This window comes from Meleagris gallopavo, chromosome 28 (genome assembly GCF_000146605.3).
Source record: "Meleagris gallopavo isolate NT-WF06-2002-E0010 breed Aviagen turkey brand Nicholas breeding stock chromosome 28, Turkey_5.1, whole genome shotgun sequence".
NCBI lineage: Eukaryota > Metazoa > Chordata > Aves > Galliformes > Phasianidae > Meleagris > Meleagris gallopavo.
Window position 1 is genome coordinate 1016352 of NC_015038.2, and position 7587 is coordinate 1023938.

The 7587-nt window shown below is 47.9% G+C and overlaps 1 protein-coding gene and 1 long non-coding RNA gene across 2 annotated transcripts; one reads left to right on the plus strand and one right to left on the minus strand.

The window, feature by feature from the left end:
- The first annotated feature begins 6 nt into the window (after window positions 1–6).
- Window positions 7–2854, plus strand: LHFPL5 (LHFPL tetraspan subfamily member 5). The gene is made up of 3 exons (XM_003212812.4): window positions 7–454; window positions 2055–2291; window positions 2423–2854. The coding sequence occupies exons 1-3, from the start codon at window positions 43–45 to the stop codon at window positions 2437–2439; spliced, it is 666 nt and encodes a 221-aa protein (XP_003212860.2). The 5' UTR covers window positions 7–42; the 3' UTR covers window positions 2440–2854.
- A 577-nt stretch (window positions 2855–3431) lies between these two features.
- On the minus strand, window positions 3432–7111 carry LOC104914462. The gene is made up of 3 exons (XR_796018.2): window positions 7015–7111; window positions 6502–6594; window positions 3432–5944 (listed from the first exon to the last, which is right to left on the minus strand). It is a non-coding gene; the product is annotated as an uncharacterized LOC104914462 (long non-coding RNA).
- Between the last annotated feature and the right edge of the window lie 476 nt (window positions 7112–7587).

Consider the following 7587-nt stretch of genomic DNA (forward strand, 5'->3'; position numbering starts at 1 on the left):
GGGCCCCGGGAGGCGGCGAACCCCCCCGTTCTCCCCCTGGCCATGCCCAAGCTGCTGCCGGCTCAGGAGGCGGCGCGAATCTACCACACCAACTACGTGCGAAATGCACGGGCCATGGGTGTGCTGTGGGCCCTGTTCACGCTCTGCTTCTCCATCCTGATGGTGGTGACCTTCATCCAGCCCTACTGGATCGGTGACAGCATCGACACGCCGCAGGCTGGCTACTTCGGCCTCTTCTCCTACTGCATCGGCAACGCGCTCACTGGAGAGCTCATCTGCAAGGGAAGCCCGCTGGATTTCGGTACCATCCCCTCCAGCGCCTTCAAAACGGCGATGTTCTTTGTGGGCATCTCCACCTTCCTCATCATCGGCTCTATTCTCTGCTTCAGCCTCTTCTTCTTCTGCAATGCCGCCACTGTCTACAAAGTGTGTGCCTGGATGCAGCTGGCGGCGGGTGAGCGGTGGGGAAAGGCACTGCGCTATGGGGTGGTGGGCGTGGGGTGGGTGTGGGGTGGGCTCCCTGGAGCGGTGGGCACTGCCATGAGCTCAAGAAACATTGGGACACTGCTGTCAGCTGTAAGGTTTGCATTCTTTCCCCATACCCCCTCCCAGCATGTCAACACCTGATCTGCTGGTAACCCAATCCAACTCAACCTGCGCAGCTCCTGCATCATTCATGGTGTCCCTGCACTCCCCGGGTGGCTCTGGGGACAGGCCGCCGCGTAGGTTTGCTCCAGTTCCCAGCTCAAGCTCAAATGAAGATTAAGATAAGAGGCTTTGGGGCAGCTCAGCCCTGCAGGGAGCTGGGCATGGAAGGGCTTTGCTGCTGGATTCAGGGCTTTTATGGACATTTTTGTGACCACCATTCAAGGAGCCAAAGTGGGGAAGGTCACTACAAGGGTTGGGCTGTGCTGAACCAAGTGTTTTTGTCCCCTCCAAACCTGTTCCCCAAGCTCTCTCTGCTCTTCCTTTTGCTCTTCCATGTAGCTGAGGTCTCCTAAGTGCAGCTCTTCCCAATGCCTGGCACTGCAAAGCCGGGAAACAGCAGCAGTTCCATCTCTGTGCCCGCTCCATGTTGGGGCCAACCTCCACCAGGGCAGCAGCTCCTTTCCAGCTGCCCTCACCTCCTGTGCCCCTCCTTTCTGGCTACAGCAAAGCTTAATTAAATACACAACCAAGCAGCTGCTTCTGAATTGTAAGAGATGCTCTGTGCTGTCCCAAGGAGCTCCCCATGCCTGGGGACAAACCCTCAGCGCAGCACAGAGCAGCTCCCCTCGCTCCATGCACCACAGGTACCTACTCGAGCAACAGCAGTGACTTCTCTGAGCACAAGGATGCAGAGAGAAAAATGCACCTGGAGGGGCCGGGAGCTGCACTGCACAGCAGGTGTCCCCAGGCAGTTGGTGCTGCGTTCCCATGGCAAAGCCGTGCACATGTGGCAGCTCAGCTCCCAGCCCCGCTGGAACTGCAGCAGCTGAGCAAGCGGCATCAATCTGCATGTGAGCCAAAACCCAGCTGTGCACAGAGAAGCAAGGTTGCACAAACACACCATGTTCCAGCTTTGCTCAGAGGCTGCATCTCCTTGAAGAGAGAACTCTGTTGTGTGCAGTGGTTGGAGAGGAGCAAAGTTGCCCAGGCAACAGTGTAATGGGAGCTGGGGCAGTGGCCCGGGCAGTGGATGGGAAGTCAGTGCTGTACCATGCCCATGCTGCTCTTTCTGTGTGTTGCATTGTCCTCACACTATATTGTCCTTGTACTGCTCTGTCCATGTGCTCCATGTGCTCATGCTGCATCATCCCAATACTGTTCTGTCTCTGTGCTGCTTTATTATCAACTACATTGTCCCCTGCTGCTCTTTCCATGTGCTGCATCATGCCCGTACTGCTTTGTTCTTGTGCTGCATTGTCCCCATGCTGCTCTGTCCCTGCACTGCACTGTCATCCTGTAGCACCATCACAAAGGGAGAAGAGCCCAAAGCTCCATGCCCACTGAAGCCCCTTCAGCCAGTGCCAGCGATTGACGTTCTCACACGCCATTCCCCTTTTGCCTTGCAGCCACTGGGCTGATGATCGGGTGCCTCATCTACCCTGACGGCTGGGACTCGAGCGAGGTGAAGCGCTTGTGTGGGGACAAGACAGACAAATACACGTTGGGCGCCTGCACGGTGCGCTGGGCCTACATCCTCTGCATCATCGGCATCCTCGATGCCCTCATCCTCTCCTTTCTGGCCTTTGTGCTGGGGAATCGCCAGGACAACCTCCTGCCATCGGATTTTAAAGTGGAAAGCAAAGGTGAGAGCAGCAGGCTGGGGTGGGGGGAGGTGAACCTTTTGGAAAACAAAGCTGAAAAACACACCTACACCTTCATTACGAGCATTATTAGAACCATGACCCACTAACACAGTGATTATTTTGTTTTACAGAGGAGGGCAATGAGTGACAGCACTGACCACTGTGTGAATGCTACAGTGATTCTGATGTTTCTTGCACGTGCAACGCCACCAGCATAGCTGCAGAATTACTGGTGCTGTATTCAGATGGGGTTTGTTCGGAGTTGAATGGGAAACAGGCTTTGCTTTGCCTCCATCTGGGAGAATGTAAATCCTTGCCAGGCAACAGCATAAAATGTGATGTTGTGCTCTACCTGGCAACAGTGACTGCTCTCCTTCTCTCACAGAGCTGCCTGGAGTTCTTTGCATCAGGAGATGCGGTCCTTTCCTTTTGAGTGACTTTTCCTACATGTACCATCACCTCTGGACTTTCTACGGCTTTCAGCTCTCATGGAATTTGTGTGATGGGAAGAGACTCACGGGACATCAGCTTTTGGTGGTCTTTTTTTTTTTTTTTCGGGGGGGGGGGAGAACGGGGAGTTGTTTCATTTTTTGAGTCCGTAGCGGGAGGTCTGGGGCCACAATTTGCTGTCTCTTGGGGTTTGTACATCTTTTGAGGAAATGACTTCTGAATTAAAAGCTGGCCTTTTAGATTGTGTGCCATTTCCTTGAGGCAGGGGAAACCCTCCCCACACTACGGCCAAGGCTGTCCGTGTCACTGCCATCCGGACAAAAACCGCGAGAACAAAGCGGCCTCGACGGGCGCTTAACGCAGCCCTTGAGGGCGCCGCGCACCGCTGCAGTGCCGCCGTTATGCGGCAGGTGGCGCCACGCACCACTGCTCCGCAGTTCCGCGCCGCCTCTGTGGAAGGCAGCAGAGATGGCGGATGGCAGAAAGGCGACACGTTAGAATAGCAGCCTATCCCACTATCCGACGCTTCTACCCCCCTTAAAAAGTGGATCATAATATGGACAAAATCTTTTACCAACACCCAACCCAGTGAGTCTCAGTCTAGAGAACTGGAACTACACACCTGTATAGACCTAAAGAGCCTGGAGTGGAGAAAACAGACCTGCAGAGGGAACATAGGGAGACTACGGCTGAGTAATTAAATAGTCTGTTTATTGTATAGCCTTCACAAAGAAAGACGACGAAGCACCCAAGTAGAAAGAATAAAAATGTATTTTCCTTCAGGTTTTAGACTGACACAGCAAGTACAAATCCTTTGTGAGCACTTTACGGCAATTTGGGGACTTAACAAACCCAAAGTGAATGAGCACATGGAACAAGGCTGAACCCCGACAGCTGCTGCTGCAGTCTCCAACTCACACGTTGGCTCCATCCTCAGCAACCGGGGTGAAAATGTGTCCTCCTGCAGGTGTGGGAGGGGGAACTGCGGCAGGAAGGGAAGGAGCTCTCGATGTGCAAAGCTCTTCCAGGAAAAATTCCTGCACCAGCTGGGCTGAAGCACAACAGGATGGGATGGGCTGTCAAGACAACAGAAATCATTCGCCCTGCCAATATATCTTCACAGTCTGTAGGTGGTGGGTGTTTTGGAATCCAGTCTTGACTGCGGTCCTTCTGTAACAGACATGGAAGTGATACGCAGCTGGAAAAGCTCCGAACAGAAGGGAAAGAGGTCAAATCAGCAGTTTAAACCCATTTGGTATGTTATTACCTTCATTAATGTTAGATTATATGCATAGACAATCCGACCTACCCCTAAAAGAACATGCAGCATGATCTGTGTTAATTAGCCCAGTCAGGCACTAGACTGGAGCAACTCTTTAAGTGGATTAAATGACACCGAGGTTTATGAATGAACAACTCTCATGAACCAGGATTTTCAACACACACAGTGACAGTAACAGCCATCTTGGCAGCTTTGGCAACGCAACAGTCTCAGATCACATCTGCGTGGCCTCCAGTGAGTTCCTAGAGGAACTTCAGTGCTCTGAGAGCAACCACGAATCCATAGCCCCATTTGGTCCAGGGAGAAGACGTGTCTCTGAAGCCTCAACACTGCCAGCTCTTACTTTAGAGCTGGATGCACTGAATCTGCAGTAGGATGGGTGAGCCTCAAAGAAGTCATCATAAAACTATTATACGCCACAGTGATTTAGATTTAATTAAAATTAATTCATTTACTTATTACATCCAACCCCCTCTGAGAAGTTGACACAGAAATCTCACAGATGTTTTGATTTGGGGTAACTCTACAAGCAGCTAAACCAGTATCTACAGAGGAAAGTCCATCAGCTCTCTTCCACCCCGCCTTGTGCTAATGGCCCAGAAAAGAAAAGGCAATCCCAATCTGGGAAGTTATTCCTGAAGGCCATCACCTGAAACAAATTGAAAAAAATAAAATCTTAATATCAGGCTTTCAAGTGTTGAGTTTTGAAGTCGAGGGTGATAGCATGGCTGTGATACAGATGCTGCCCACTCTTTCCGGGAAAAAATGTGAATGGTCAAAAGGGCCAGAGCAGACTGCATTAGTGAGAGCCACTCTCTCACAGGTGCAGCAACTACCTCGAGGAAGGCATAGAAGTGCCAGGAAGGGATAAAAAAAGAATGTACAGCTCGCTAAAGCATGAGAAGTCACCTGCATCACCTCTCTGCAGCCAAAGGGCGCACCTCTCTGCATGCTGAAGGTTGTGCATTGATTAAGCTCCAGCTTTTGCTTTTTTTGCTTGTCACCTTTTAGTCGCAGGCTGAGGTGTTAGAGAACAAGTAGAAAGCGTCACTGAATTCAGAAACTATTCTGACTATGAGGACAGGAGGGACAAGTAAAGGGAGAGGGCACTTCAGAGGAAGAAGCAAATGATACTAAAAATCTAGATTTAAATAGCTCATCTCAAGAGATTTAAGCAGCTAGAACTAAAGAATTATGTGACTGAAAAGCAATGAATACAGCAGACACCTAGAAAACAATGGAGGATTTTGAGGTCTTTGCTCTACAAGGAACTAACACCACCACGGTGCCATCTGTTACTTCTCACCCCATTGCTAGCTACTGGACCAACAGTGGGAAATTGACTCCTGAGTCAGTGAGATGAGTTCAGATCTTCACATCCTCCTTATGATGAAAGGAGAGTTGAGATTTAGTTAAGGGAGCATACATCCATAACACAGTGCATACCATACAAGACGACTCAGGGAAAAGTTGATGTTTTAGTCAATTAGTCTTTGGTGAAGCCCAATCAAGGCAAAACAAAGATGACGCGCACTGGATAAGGAGAGTCCCCACTGAGTCACACCAGCAAACTCAGCAGAATGGGTTAGATTTATCTAAAATCTTGGAAGCCTTGAAGGAAGAACTTCACGCTCAAACTGAACAAGGAAAAAAAACAGATCTGGGAAGGGGCAGCTGGGTGTGTGTATCCTATACTGTAAACCAGAGTGCAGCACAGTGGCACTGGGTTGAAGCCCCTAAGAGAGAAGCCAGGGGTGCCTGAGACATTCTGCTGCTGTGGCTCGCTTCTCTGGGATCAGCTCCAACATCGGTAGTAAGAAGTCTGTGAATGCAGCTGCCTCATCCTGGGACCATTCGTATTTTTCCACCAAGACTTCGAAAAGGCCCCAGGGCTTCAGTTTAGTGATGTGCTTCAGATCACCTGAAAAGCAAGACAGATATGTCAACTGCAAGGCATGGTAGTAGAACAGCCAAATAACCGAAATAACAGCAAACAGCACAGACTGAATTCAAAAAGCTCTCCCTAATAGTTAATTGTGGGGAAGATAAAATTGTGGGGCATGCGGAAGGAAAACTACACTAGAACCTCTTGCCTCCTCCAGTCTGAAGAAATTACGGTTGGACCAGATGACCTTGGAGGTCTTTTCCAGTCCTGGTGATTCTACGATAAACATCTGAAGCACTGTTTTTCAATCTGCTGCATTTGATCTACAACCAAGACGTCAAGTAACAAGGCACCGTGTATTTTTAGCAATCAGACAAGGATATTTTATATTTAGCTGCAGTTTTGTCTTTTCCTTTTTTCTTTTTTTCTCCTCCAGAGAAAGCCTCTCATAAAACAGAGAGACTTTAAAAGACCCATCTTTGCTGACATCTGTTGGTAAGAGCTATTTTCAGCAAGGTACTTTTGTTTGTTTGGGTGTGGGGCAAAGGGAAAGAAAAAAAAAACAACAAAATGTTTGCTTCATTTCCTTTTACCTTTTTTGGTGAAAAACTCCTTGGAATACTTTCCTGCCAAAATGAGCTTGCGAGGTATTTTCCCCAGAAGTTCTATGATCAGAGCAATGTGATCTGCATTTTTTTCCAAAAGAAAAGACAGTATAACATATCCACAAAAGACATCTTTCTGTATGTCAGTTTCCTTCCCTGGAACATTATGGACAAAGACACAATCTCTCTCAGAAACTACTTGGGCATCCACCCAAAATCAGATTACAACAGCAAAGACAAGAACTCGGAGTATGAAGATGAAGATGTGGAGGAATGATGAGTTAGAGAAGCAAGACAAGAGATTCTAGAGGTTAAAGGAATGGAAGATACCAGGAAGAAGAATGTGAACTTCTACTGCACATGGTCAAGCACAGCAGTCCCTCAGCATCAATAATTTGGCCAAATGATTTTACATTGTTCATAAGAGAAGGCTCTCATTCTGAAGAAGGATTTGTTATATTTCATATAACAATTTCCAAAAAAAGACTTAGATTAATGTACCTTCATCTCGTGAGTAGTCTTCCCCAGAATGAGGCTCAAACAGATAGTCTCCTGTTGCTAATTCAAAGGCCTAAAAGAGAAATAAGCAAAATTAAATCACTTTAATGCACTTCACATGTTGCTAGATGTACTGCAGGTTGATTCTATCTGCCTCTGCTCAACAAAACAAAAGCAGACAAGAGAATAACCTGCACAATTCTAGTATGCTATTACCATCTCAAGATGCACAATCGTTCTGTAGTTTTAATGACAGCACTAAAAAACATCACAGGCATAGCTATGGTAAATTTTGGAACAGATTTTCTAATGATTTCAAATATGCAGAGAACGTATGAGATTAGAATACTAGTTACCCTAATTAGAATACTAAGACATCTATGAAACAGTGCTGGATGTGGCAAGAAGGTCCTTTATATAAAGGCTCTCCAGAATTGTGCAGTCGTCTTGCTCTTCAACAAAGCATGACGTTAAAGTACAGTTCTATTTGAATTCTGCTAGCATTGTACAACAAAACCCTGACTTTCAAAGGCTGCTGTGTTTGTCTGTTTTTTTTTGGTGTTTTTTTGGTGTTTT